This window comes from Mycteria americana, chromosome 1, assembly GCF_035582795.1.
Source record: "Mycteria americana isolate JAX WOST 10 ecotype Jacksonville Zoo and Gardens chromosome 1, USCA_MyAme_1.0, whole genome shotgun sequence".
NCBI lineage: Eukaryota > Metazoa > Chordata > Aves > Ciconiiformes > Ciconiidae > Mycteria > Mycteria americana.
This window is the reverse complement of record NC_134365.1, coordinates 195,437,855-195,451,044: the sequence shown is the minus strand read 5'-3', so window position 1 is coordinate 195,451,044 and position 13,190 is coordinate 195,437,855. Positions and strand designations below refer to the sequence as shown.

Here is a 13,190-nt window from a genome sequence, read left to right as displayed (position 1 = left end):
TGTGTAAAAGCTGGGACTTAACAGTGGTCCTCAGAGAGGAAAGCAGGAGCCCATGCCAGCTCCTATGGCATGGCAGAAGGGAAGTCCCTTTAATTGAAAAAGGTGCCAAATCCGGAAATTTCAACATTCAAAGAAAAAACTGCAAAAAGAAGAAAGAGCTAAGGAGCTAGGAAAGATTCACGAGACAGAGACGAGTCCTAACCAGCCCTTTAATACTATCTTCTCCAGAGCCACAAAGGAAGCATCCTCACCAAGTCAGGAATTGCTCTTGACTTCTCTGTCTTCCTAGAAATCCTAAGTAAGACAGTAATTACTGCAAGAAGCCCTAAGGAGTACACTCAGGAAGGCTTCAGTTTCCTCTCAAGCACACACAGGGAAGCTCAGAAGTAAATGATTAATGGCCCAAAGCTTTATACAATTAAGTAGTGGCTGGCAAAGCTCACTGGCCTCCCTCAAGTACTAATCCATATTGGGCTGTTTCAAAGAGTTCCTGAGAAACTGGAGCTTAGATAACCTCATTAAAAGCTATTTGAGAGGCATTTCAGTTACATTAATGTACTATATGACTACTGAGGATATCCATATGCTGCTTATATATAAAAATATGAATAAGTCATCTGTTGGGTAGCTGAGGTTCTTCAGTTATGTCTAAAAGGTATATGGATATGATGGGTATTTGGATGTAAAGGATATTCACTGACTGAAGATGAATTTAGTAAATAACCTCCATCCATGTATTTGGCTAGGAGTGACATGTGAACTTTGTATGAATGCGAGTTATGTGTTAGACCTATAACTACCAAGTTCTGACATTTCTCGTGACAAACACCAGATGGAGAGACTGAGAAGTTAGAAAAAATATGTTTGGGCAGAGGTAAGATTATTTTTATAAGCTACAGGCAGTTTTCACAAACAGCATTTACCTATCTGAAAATATGTACTTACATAATATTTCGTCTCTCTCAGTATCATACCCAGATGTTTTTCCTGAAAATAAAAAAAACAGCTCTGGCACTGCCAAAGGAGGATCCCTTGAAAGAACAGCTGATACTTTCAATGTTGGCAAAGAATAGGATAACATTTTAAAAATCATGAAAAATTCAACAGCAATTAAAATTATTCAGGCATGGAGCGGTAGGTCTATAAAGACAAGGGATGGCACCACCCCCACGGCCCTCCTGATGCTGGTACCTCAGTCTCATAATTTCTTTTGTGCTGGACCTACAGTTCACGGAGCTGTCTAGAAACCCAGCTCAGAAAACTGACCCCGCTGGTAACAACGCTGTGTTGTTGTTGCGGCTGTGTTACTTTCCAGGTGGACTAGGTCCTTGGTTTGTCCCACGACCACACAAATCCGTGTGCCAGCAGAAGGGTGGCAGCAGCAGTGAGTGGGCAGGAGCAGGGCAGTCCTTGTCCGCAGCAGGCCAGACCGTGCTGAATGCGAACGGGCACGCAACCAGGGCGGCAGGGACATAAATGTCTTTGGGGATCTGAGCCCTAGAACCACCGTCTCATTGATGTCCTGAGGGAATGAGTTTCCTAAGCCATTCCCTTATTTTTTATATTTTAACATTTTACTATTGAATATACAACTTTAATTCTTCTGAAAGACTGAAACGGAAGACTGACATCAGAGTCCTGATCCTCCTGAATTAGAAAAACATTGCTAAATTGTAATTTAAAGAAAGAAAATTTTTGCTTTGATGGAAAAATCCCATTTTTCTCTTCATTTATTGCTAAAAAGTGTGAGACTGGGCTTTTTTCACACATAAAATATACAAATTGCAAAAGCCTTTTTTTTAAAAATGTTATTAAAACTGCAAATTTTTATTAAAATGTGGAATATTCACACATTTAGAAATCATTTTGATTAATATCCACCTTCTTAGACTGCTATAGATTCTACATATATCATAGCACAGGATTTTTTCAATATTTTTTAGTAATCCCATCAAAACAATAGGATAAAGAGTATTTAAAGTTCCACTTAATTTCAAAGGCTGGCAGCTAGACTGATTTTTTCCAGAAATTAAAACTTTGCATGAACATGTTTAAACAAGTGTCCCCAAGTGAAGTCTGTCTTGTGCAAACGTGGGGTTTAGAGGTGACATGAAAGAAAGAGAAGAACACAGAAGTACAGCGTAACCTTCTGCCCCCCTGACCTGCATGTGCCCACGCCTGTAGCTGTGACAGCTCCACTGTGACAACTACCTGCTTCCGCCCGTGCTGCTGCAAGGACATGGAGATCCTCCTGTTGAAAAGGCAAAGTAGTGTTACATGGCCAACAGATCAAACACGGGTAGCATTTTTCACCTTGAGATATACCACTTACCTCCTATAGTAAATTAATTTGGGGGAAAAAAAAGAAGTCAATTAAAAGATAAACATAAGAAAAGTGGGAAGAAAAAAATACAGACCTTAATACAGTGTGGATGACAAGAACTGCAAAACCAAATCTGGTGTAAAACCCTGCTTGATGCATCCAAATTTTGGATCATAGCTCCTACATTTCAAGCACACTGGAGAGCACCTCAAGAAGTACCGCAGCTGCCAAGGCAGACATTTTTGACCTCAGTTTCTTTAACTTGCTCTTACAGATCTGCGAAAAGGGAAATCCCCAAATTTCCCATGCTGTCTCTTCTGGGGCATCACAATCCTGCTATCTAACCTAAATCTCTTGCTGAGGTTTAAGCTGTTACACTGCTTGCTCTTTTGTCTTCACTGTGGACTTTCAGAGGGCTCATGTGCCACACAGGCTATATTCCTGTTTGTTCACGCTAGGACAGCCACGAGCATGGTGACTCATGCTCAGTCTGAGGTTCGCCACAACCTCCTGGTTCTTCATGGAGCTGCTACCTACCTGGCTGTTCCCCATCCCGCCCTTCTGCAGCCGATGGCTCTGTCTGACCTTGCACTTGTGCTTCAGGAGCATCCCGCTTTTCCAGAGCATTTTGTCAAGATGATTTCTGAAACCTAATCTTGTTCCCCAGCATAGCCACAGCCTTTCCCAGCACCGTCGGTGGTGTTATCCATACATGTAGTAAGCGTGCTCTCTGTGTCGTTATCCACATCACTGGTGAAAATCTCTGATGGCACTGAACAAGCCGCTGCCTAATTCCTCTGATAAAGCTCTGCATGTCCACCGTTGACGGCTGATAACTGCTCTTGCCATTAGTTTTGCAGCCGTCCCCTCGCTTAGACTCTGTCAGGCTGTCGCGAAAGTCAAAGCCACGCTTACATCAGCTAAACCCTCCTCTTTCCTGTTTTTCCTCTATCGAGGAGGGCAGTCAGATTCTTCTGACCGCCACTGTTCCCATACAGCCGCCGTTGTCGCTTACACACGCTTTTCCTACATTCTGGATGTTTAGAAATAGTAGATGGTGCGAGGCGAGGGGCGGCGGCGGGGGCCGCGGGGCGCGGCCGGGCACTCGTGTCCGCGGGCGCTGCGCGGGCCGTGCCGTGCCCCGCGCGGGGCAGCGCGGCCGGGCCCGCGGCGGGCGGCCCCGCCGGGTCTCCATGACGACCCGCCGCGCTTGGGTTGCCAGGGCGGCGGCGCCGGGGGTTGCGGCCCGGGCGTCCAACTGGCCGCGGCCAACAGCCGCCGCCGCCGCCTCCATTGGCCGCCGCCTATATAGGGGCGGCGGGCGGGCGGCCTCCTCGGCGGTGCGCGGCGCAGCGTCCTTCGCGGGCTGGTGGCGAGCGGGGCCGGGCGGTGCGGGCTCTCCGGCAGCGCGGCCGATCGCCTGCCTTGCTGCGGGGCGGGAGGGGCTGCCCGAGGCGTAACCAAATCTTTCTGGTGGTTTGGGTTTTGGGGGGTTTTTTTGTTGTGGGTTTTTTTTTTTTCCCCGACTTTATTTTGTTGTGTGTTTGTTTTTGTTTTTTTTTTTTTTTCCCTCCGAAAGGTACCGACGTCGGGGCGATGCGCCGCACCGGTGAGAAGAGCCGGGCGGGGCGGCGGGAGCCCTGCCCCGCTGCCCCCCGCAGCGGCGGCCGGGCCGTGCTGGGGGTGCTGGCGGAGAACGGGCAGCAGCGGCCCGGCGGCCAGGTGAGCCCCGCCCGCGGCGGCAGCCTCCCTTCGCTGCCCGCGGAGCCGCCCCGGCTGCGGTGCCGCGGCCGCCGCGCCTCCCCTCCCCGCCGAGGGGCCGCAGCCACCTGCCGGGCTCCCCGAGGAAGCCGCGGCCGGCCGCCCTCCCCGCGGGCCGGGGGAGCTCCCTGCCCCGGGCTGGCACCTGGGGCTGGCCGCCTGCCGCAAGCGTGGGCGGCGCACGCACCTTCTCTCGAGGCTGCAGGTAAAGGCCTGGGGGTGGCGGGGGAAGGGGTTGAACCGGGCTCCAGTAATGAGCGTGAGTTTCCCGAGAAACCCTGCCAGTAACTGCTCAGTCCTAATCTACAGACGCTTCCCCGTGGAAATGCTTTGACCAAATAATGCCTCCTGGAAGGAAGGGAGGCTCGGTGAGACTTTATTTGGGCACTTACCCTCTAAAAGCATAGGTTTAAGAAATTCGTTTAAGACAAGTCTATTCACTGATGCTTACTCAAAGGTCCCATTGCCGTGTGGCTGACCATCCTCCTTTCAGGGTGCCAGAACCTTCAAGAAACTAAAGTTCACAGCAGGGTGTCTGTCTGCATTTCTGTTCCTTGGGCCCTCCTGGAGTTTGCTGGTGTGGCAGGGAAAACGTTATTGTGCTGACTTACAGGACCTAGAATAGCAGCTGTTATGTGTACATAAACTCTTCTTGGTTGTGACTGTGTAAAGCCCCTAACTCGGTTGGTGGCTTGCTGATAGTAGGTGATGTGAAGGATTGTATCCTGGTCACACGTTGTAGTCCTAGGGGTTGTGATGCTTGAGCTCAAAAGTTCAAACTTTGGTTTGTAACTCGGCGTAAAATGCATTCTTGCAGGTGAAGTCCTTCATAAGTCTGTTGTAGTGCCTGCGTGCTTCCTTTTGTTACTTAATTTGCTGCACTTTAAAGGAGCTGCTCCTTGCCAGAATTGAACATGGAGCAGACCCTGCACTTGCCAGCCCCATCAGAACCGAGCAGCACCCTCACCTTGTTTTCCTTGGTGGGGGGCACTGGAGATGAGGCTACTCCCCTGGTTCCTGGCTTTGACCACGCCTCGCTCTTTCTGAGGAGTCTGTTGCAACAAGCAGTACTTCTGTAAACTCTTATGTTTGTTTTTTTACTTTCTGTAAACTTCAGTAAACTTTTATGTTTTTCCAGTAAACTTTTATGTTACTGGTGTTTGTTAGGCAGGGAAGGTGATTTTCTTTTCTAAAGCCAGTGATGCTTACTGTTGTTCTTCTTCCTGAGTTGCCCTCCCACAGCATTACTGTGTGCTCTGTTTCAGGGTGCTGCTGTTATCAGACGCTTCTCTGGCTCTGAAAACACCATCCCTTCATCTGGAAAAGATGAATTACCCAACTGCATGGTTAATGCTGCATCAAAGCAAGGGTTTGCTATCTACGTAGATGAACCAGAACAGAAAGAAAACTACAGCTGCCAAGTGGCTGAAGAGCTGGAATCAAGCCTGTGTGAACTGGATACTAGTGCAATGACATCCAGTATTCACCTACTGCTGGATCTGAGTACAGGTAACTCCTGTTACTACTAAGGTGGTACCAACAGCACAAGTATATGTAGGGTGGTTATGAATTGTGATGCTGATAAGCTAGCGGGTAGCTTATGTAACAATAAATAACACTTCAGGATAACTTGCATTGTGTCTACATGAGGTGCAACGCTTCTGTGCTAGAAGTAGCAGGAGAAGGTGAAGAAGCTAATGACAAAAAATGTCTTGCTGGTTCCTCTTACCTGTTAGGATCTCCTATGATAGTGGACACATCCTTCCAGTCCCAGCCTGAGGATCACATGGGAGATGCCATAACTCTGACTGTGGGAGAGTATGCAGAGGACATTCATCAGTACCTCCGAGAGGCTGAAGTGAGTGGCTTGTAGCAAGCTTATAGATATTTGTGGTCTCTGTGATGAGCTGCAATACTGCAAAGATATATGGCTGCCCCAGCATAACTTGTGACTGCCACTGAGCTACAAAGGAGAGAAAGCAAGCAGTAAAAGCATCTCTGATGCTAGAATCATAAGCAGCTTCTAGACAGTGACAAGATCTTGAAAGATTAGTCTGCATACCAGAAGTACCCTGCTGTTGGAACATCTCTTGACTCTTTGGGATGAAGAATTCTTGCGGATGGGAGTTAAATGCTGCAGAAATACTAAAGCAGTTGGATGTGATGTCACTGACAGCTCTCTTGCTATAGTGGTAGTTTTTCCTACCTTTCTGTATCAGAGCAGTGAAGTGCAGTTTCCCAATAGGAAGAGGGGGAAAAAATGTCATTTGTTCAAAGTCATTTTCAGGTCCCTCTGAATGGCTCGTATGTGTTTGATGGCAAAGGTTGTCCATAGCCCAGTCCTTTTACTATTCTGCTACGAACACAGTAGCTCCTATCTCTTTAGTGTAGAAATACTACTTTCTAGAGATGCTACTAGCTGCTTATTAATGCTACTAGCACTATAAATGTAGTTAATAGTAATGAGTTATTAATAGTGGAACAACTCATGCTCTTTTTGGTATAAGTATAAAGAATGTTAATCGGCTCAGCTGTCGATGGCTCTCTTCAGGGTGACAGTCCTGATTCTTCGACTCTCTCTCCAAGCAGCTAAGATTCAGGCCCAAGCCCTACTACATGAGGAAGCAACCAGATATCACAACAGGAATGCGTGCCATCTTGGTAGACTGGCTGGTGGAAGTAGGGGAAGAATATAAACTTCGGACAGAGACTTTGTACTTGGCGGTGAACTTCCTGGACAGGTTTCTTTCCTGTATGTCTGTTCTCAGAGGGAAGCTGCAGCTTGTAGGAACAGCAGCAATTCTTCTGGCTGCGTAAGTGTTTATCATCTCCTGAAATCTCAGTGAGCTAAAACTTATTTTTGGACTGAGTCTTTTAGTTTAATTTGAAGGACTGAAGCTTGCAGTGCTAGGTAGCTTTTCATGATATCTCAAGATTAACAACTTCACCTACTTTGACACTAGCAAAACTAAACATTTAATGTTTGATGTGAGGAACTGTAGTGGGAAAACCTCGTAACTGTAACAAAAGGAGCAAACCCGCTACTGTGTTAGGCTGCTAGCCTGTAAGGCTGTAGTAGATTCACAGTTGCAATCTGCAGTTAGCCTTGAACTGCTTTAAGTAGACGGGGTACCCAGCATAACCTAGGAGTGCATGGGTTTTTGTCTGGAGTGCATTGTGTTACTGAGACTTTCTCTCTGAGAGCTTGCTGTTAGAGCTAACAATGTGAGTGTGTTTCTATCTATACTGACTTGGAGTTCCTCTAAACATCTTTGCCCAAATTTGAAACTAAATTGCTTCCTAGCCTGGAGGCAGGATGAAAATAAGAGCGCTACACAAATCTTAGTAATGTCATGTGCTCATGTGTCACATGTCCTGATATAAGTCCAGCAGAAAGCTTTCTTTTACCATAACTTTCAAGCTGACAGATGTGGCTTCTGTATTCCTTTTTCAGGAAATATGAAGAGATCTACCCACCAGAAGTGGACGAGTTTGTGTATATAACAGATGATACCTACACAAAGAGGCAGCTGCTAAGAATGGAACACCTGCTTCTCAAAGTGTTGGCTTTTGACCTGACAGCCCCAACCATCAACCAGTTCCTCCTTCAGTATATTCAGAGGCATGGAGTCTGTATCAGGACAGAGAACTTTGCAAGGGTATGAATTATCCTCATTTTAGGACTGAGGGGGGAGAAGTGATCCTAAAAGCAGAACCACTTGTATTTCACTAAGTTACTGAGCAGACAGGTTCTGCTACTATACTATGCTCTATCAGAAGATACTCTTTTTCTCATGCCAAATCTTATCTGGGACTGTAACAGGCCTAAAACTGGATGTTTTGTAACCTACTACCTTTAGTAGGTGGCTTGTGTGCTGAGACTTCTGGATAAATGTCTCATGGAAATCCTAAGTTTGGTCTATCTGTCTGGTCAGGGATAATGCACTGACCAGGCAGCTAGGTGGTAGGAATCTGGTTGTTTTTTTTCAACAGTGCCTGCATAGTTGGTCTGCCCTGGGCATGGTGGTACTACATATTGCTACACAGGGATACAGCATATGCCTGCATAACTGCATAGGCAACCCTGCTTAGAAACAGGTTAACCCAAGCTTACAGCAAAACATCTGACCTGCTGCTTATCTGCAAAGGGTATAGGATTGTACAGTGACTCCACTCCAACAGAGCCCAAATTCTGTTTCTTAAAGCTGTCCATTTATGCCTGATCTCTGAGTTAAGTCCATCTATATGAACAAGAGCCTCAGAGGATGGGAAGAGTGTGTTTGTTACTTTTACAAAACATGAATTTTCTAAGTCTCTTATCTGTAAAATTACATCAGAGCTGATGATGGGACCAGAACTTCAGATTACAGCATAGATTGTTTAGGCTTTGACAAAGTGTCAAAGGGTCTTTCTGTCCCCACAAACATGCTAAAGGTTCTTCTGTAAGATCAACAGGACTAGAATGCTATTTCTACCCACCAGGCATGTAACTCATGTTTTTTACATGAAACTGAGACCATTGACAATTTTCAGTGCTTGCTGTATTGGACCGATTGTACCAGTTAGGTTCATTTGGTTTGAAAAACTTGTGGGTTTTTTGTTCAGTATCTTGCAGAGCTGAGTCTCCTTGAAGCTGATCCTTTTCTGAAGTACCTTCCTTCACAAACTGCTGCAGCAGCCTACTGTCTAGCAAACTATACAGTGAACAGGTCTTTCTGGGTAAGAACAACAACTGCATGTTAATGAGTAGCTCAAGTCTTTTGTTATTATTAAAACTAGGCTGAGAAGCAGAAGGAGTAGCTTCAAAGTATGTTGTTATAAAGGCTGACATCCTAGGATGAGTAGCTATTCCTGAGCTAATGGGACTACCTGATAAATGAATGTTAAATCAACCTGAAATACCCTGCTAATTCTCTGAAATGGGAGGGACCTTGGTGTCTTGCTCACTTACATCAAGTCTGTACCTAAGGCCTTGTTAGTCTTTAATCTCCAAAACTCCTCCCCCAAATAGAATTCGAGGGCTTTCTGGGAGGGAGGGGAGAGCTGAATGTGCCTACTTGAGTGGAGTGATTGCACTGAGTGGCTGCTTTAATGCAAGCCTTGATTGATAGGCCTCTCAGCTGTGTGTTGGAGGAATAGCTTTAGCAGAGAGCAGGATCCAGGAGAGATGTAATGGATGCCACATGCTTAGAGCAGAGGAGCTTCTTGTTGGATCTCCTGGCACCAAGGAAGACCTAGAGTGAAATTGATGGCAGGACACACTTGAATCCTTTTCAAGCCTAAAGAATCTAGAGTGAGCACTGATATTGTGAAAATTGTTTTCTGCTTCTCTAGAAAATCTATCTTCTAGATGAATGTTGCCTACAATAGTGACACTGGTTTTTCTCCTCTGAACAGCCGGAAACACTTGCTTCATTCACTGGGTATTCATTAAGTGAGATAGTGCCTTGCCTGTCTGATCTGCATAAAGCATGCCTTGATGCTCCCCATTGCCAACTGCAAGCGATTAAGGAGAAGTATAAGCACTCAAAGTAAGTAACCAGGAAGCCAGTGTTCTGTAACTTGGAGGCTATAGGCACAGGATGACTCTAGTTTAGCAGCTGGGGCTACAGCTGCTGTAGCTGACAAACTTCTCAGTGGTCAGCTTCTATTCCTGAAAGGGAAGCCTCTGTCAGCCTCTTGAGGGGAAAACTTTTCTGACCAGAAGAGTAGTTCATCTGTAGGTATACAGATGTACTGGATAACAATTCTTCTGCAATGCTGCAGGATGATTCTTCCCCAGTGTATTGCACAAGAAGGTGAATCTTTAAATTTGTCAGCTAAACTAATATCTTTAGTGATTGCATTTCTATCCCAGGTACCTGCAGGTGTCTCTTCTGGAGCCCCCAGCAGTTCTTCCTCTACAATAGAGACTGTGGATCCTGGACTTGAAGATTACTTTGTCCCAATCAGCAAAGCTGGTCTAACATTTCATAGAGCACTGCAGGTCATGTGTCTGTAACCATAGTGATCAGAATGGTTTTTAGCTAGTATTTTTTAATTAGATGCCTTTTTAAAAAAGGGTATTAGACCATAGCTCTTAACATAACTGACAGCACTTTTAATAAATGTCTTATTACACTCTTCCTCTGAATCTTCTGATTCCTGTTAATATCTGCAGTAACAGTGAGTGGAAAGGGTTGTGGTTTTTTATAAAATCATTGTGAGCAGGGCTTTTAAGCTAGCTGGAGTGGATAAAGTGGGGCTTGAACCAACACAACCTGACATCTCCATGGGCATGGGTGACTTACCACAGTACCTTATCTGTTTCTTCCTCTTCTATGAGACAAAATCATGTGGCCGTGAACAGAACCTGTTTTCTGGAACTTGTTTACTGTATCACAGCAAAAACATCCAGATGCAGGTGGTCTATGAACTCTGAACTTGTGTGTAGAAGATCAATGTTGAGGTGAAAGTCAAGCTTCCCTTTATGGAGGTGAATAAGGGGGATTCCTCTGCAGGGAGTTGGAGGAAGGGGAGATTGTGGCTGGCAGAGCCTTAGTTACACTTCAAACCCTGGTGGACAGACTGCAGTAGAGAGCAATGCTAACAGCTATGAGGAAGAAGCTGGGGCATGTAAGGTACTGGAACAGTGGAGTTGAGCTAGATGGCTGCTGTGTCATACCTGTGGTATTGACTAATCTTGTGGCATAGCTGTCTGAGATGATCTCTCCTGCCACTAGAGCACTGGTGAACATGTGTGCTCTGCAATCTCTACAGAAAGATCACTATTAGCAGGAAGGGGGTGATAGGACAGGGCTACTATTAACTATCTTATGCTGAGTTGCTACACTGTCTTGTGCCCCCTAGTTATTTGTTAGGTATTTAAAAAAAAACCCACCAAAACAAACACTACCTTGAGTACTCTTAAACACAACCTCTGTCCAAACTAGTTAAAAAATTAGTTGGTCATGTTGGTCAACATGTAGAGAACTATAGTCAACTCATCTAAATGGCAAGGTAAGTCTGAGACGTTCTCTTACTGTAAGAGTTTAAAACCTTCAGTGCCTACTGCTTCCTAAGAGTAATCTGTACAGGGCATTATGTGTTTCCAAGCAAGAATATGCTTAACACTTGACATTAACATGCAATTCAGCAGAAGTACTAAGTACCAGCTAACAAGCCTCTTTAATTTTAAAACCTCATTATACCAGTGTGTGTGTCATGAGGCTTCTCTTAGCTTCAGAGGTTTCACTTCCCTCTGTGTGTAAGACTTTCTTCCTCCTGCCTCCTCCCTGTCCAGGCTGGTGAATCCTCCTAGTAATGCAAACCCTTGTATTCCTCCAAAATGGAAGTAGTGCTAATGATTGATTCACTTGTCCCAAAGTAAATATCCTATAAGGGAGGGAAGCATTCAGTTTCAGTCTAGCTATGCAGTTCTTGGTCTCTTGCTTTAAACACTTTCTAGTCAAGTAAACTAATCTGTCTTGGTATTTACTGATAATGACAGATGTGACCAGATATCCCATGCTCACGTCTCTGGTATCCACTTTATGGTGGGGGTCTAGATCCATGGATTGTCTCCATGTGATGAATTTCACAACTTGTGGATGAATATCTTAAAGGTGGGCTATGAACTTCACTCATGCCTGCAGCCAACTCCTTCAGAGCAGGTGGCTCAGGACAAAGGTCAGAGCCAGTGGTGCCTAGTTGCAATGGGGAGTGGTGAATTTCTTCGTTGCCTGTTTTGCAAGGAAATGGTGAGTGTACTGGGCAAGAGTCTTGCTAAATCTACTAGGCTTATGAGTACCAGCTTGTTTATGATGTTTCAGGCTGAACATAAGGTGTCCTGAAACCCTATGTTGATAAGACTTACTGTACTTGTAAGTAATAGTGCTTACTGAACTGCAGTTAGTGTAGCGTTGAGTATTTTGGAAGCAGTAATGAATGTCTCAAGTGCAGAACTGTTTTCCTAGCATTATAGCAGTTTGAAGGTATTCATATGGTCATGTCACAATAGTAATGGGGAAGAGATGAGTTTTGATCAGTCTATGACCACAGTCATGTCTTGTGTTCCTGGGCCAACAGATTTGGTGCATCTAACACAGTAGGAGGTGTCCAGGTCTGAATTTACTAAATGTTTTACCACATGGTGTCTTCCTAGAGGCCAAACTTTCCTTCTGTTTTACTTTTTTAGAGTTTACTTAGCTGCGAGACAAGTACAATAGTTGCATTTAATTTCCTTGAAGCTCTAATTCTCTGGTATACAAACTTGCCTGTTTTTTTTAACTATAATATCTGAAGAAGACTGTGCTCTGTCTGCTTTCTTGTTTGTTTTGTCATTATTTTGCAACTAAGCTAGTGGCTTAAATATTCTTTTAGTCCAAAGGCTAAAAAGGGAAAACTAAAAAAAACCTAATTAGTTAAGGTGAAGAATCACATAATGCTGCAGTGTGAATGCTAATAACAAGTTTGTGCAAGACTGATTAAATTTTAATTTGTGAGACAGAAAAAACTTATCTTGAAGTGGTCTCATCTGAGATCTGTGGGTGGTAATGGTGTTTTTAATGTTCCTGCTCTACTCTCACTTCCTTTTGTTGTATTTGTCTTACTCAGAGCAAGGAAGAGTCTTAATTGCTCTTGTATGAATGAGCCTTGACTCTTCCAAGGTGAAAACTGGATGCTATCTCCTCTCTCATTCTGTGTGAGTCATCACACTTAACTCTGGCCTACCCCTCATGTGGGCTCTCCTCTGCAGCTGATAACTAAGAAAAGTGTAAGATGTTTCTGTTGGGAATATTGTCATAATGAAGGTGAAATAATGCTGTTTTATTAAGATGAAGTTCTTGAATGCAGAAGAGTACTTAAAAGATGTACTGAAAATAATCAAGTATACAGGAACATGGATTTATAAGGAGGGAGGTGAAAGCAAGCCAAAAGGAAGCTTTAAGTCTTCACTGATGTAGTGCCTGTGCTATACAGAAAAATGAAGACCTGTAAAGCTCACAGCCTTGTGTGATGTTTGACACAAACAGAACCAGACTTCTTGAAGACAGCCATATCCTGGAAAAGAAATAAAGGGGAATCAACATTAAAGACTAAACAGAGGCAGTCTCAGTTCTTGACA

General features: G+C 44.7%; 1 protein-coding gene and 1 long non-coding RNA gene across 2 annotated transcripts; one reads left to right on the top strand and one right to left on the bottom strand.

Annotated features, from left to right (window-relative positions):
- Positions 1–2,148: 2,148 nt before the first annotated feature.
- Positions 2,149–3,254, bottom strand: LOC142405006 (uncharacterized). The gene is made up of 3 exons (XR_012774027.1): positions 3,239–3,254; positions 2,418–2,599; positions 2,149–2,251 (listed from the first exon to the last, which is right to left on the bottom strand). It is a non-coding gene; the product is annotated as an uncharacterized LOC142405006 (long non-coding RNA).
- A 451-nt stretch (positions 3,255–3,705) lies between these two features.
- Positions 3,706–10,173, top strand: CCNA1 (cyclin A1). The gene is made up of 8 exons (XM_075492001.1): positions 3,706–4,045; positions 5,350–5,593; positions 5,821–5,942; positions 6,674–6,897; positions 7,539–7,743; positions 8,690–8,803; positions 9,482–9,615; positions 9,942–10,173. The coding sequence occupies exons 1-8, from the start codon at positions 3,920–3,922 to the stop codon at positions 9,991–9,993; spliced, it is 1,221 nt and encodes a 406-aa protein (XP_075348116.1). The 5' UTR covers positions 3,706–3,919; the 3' UTR covers positions 9,994–10,173.
- The last annotated feature ends 3,017 nt before the right edge of the window (positions 10,174–13,190 follow it).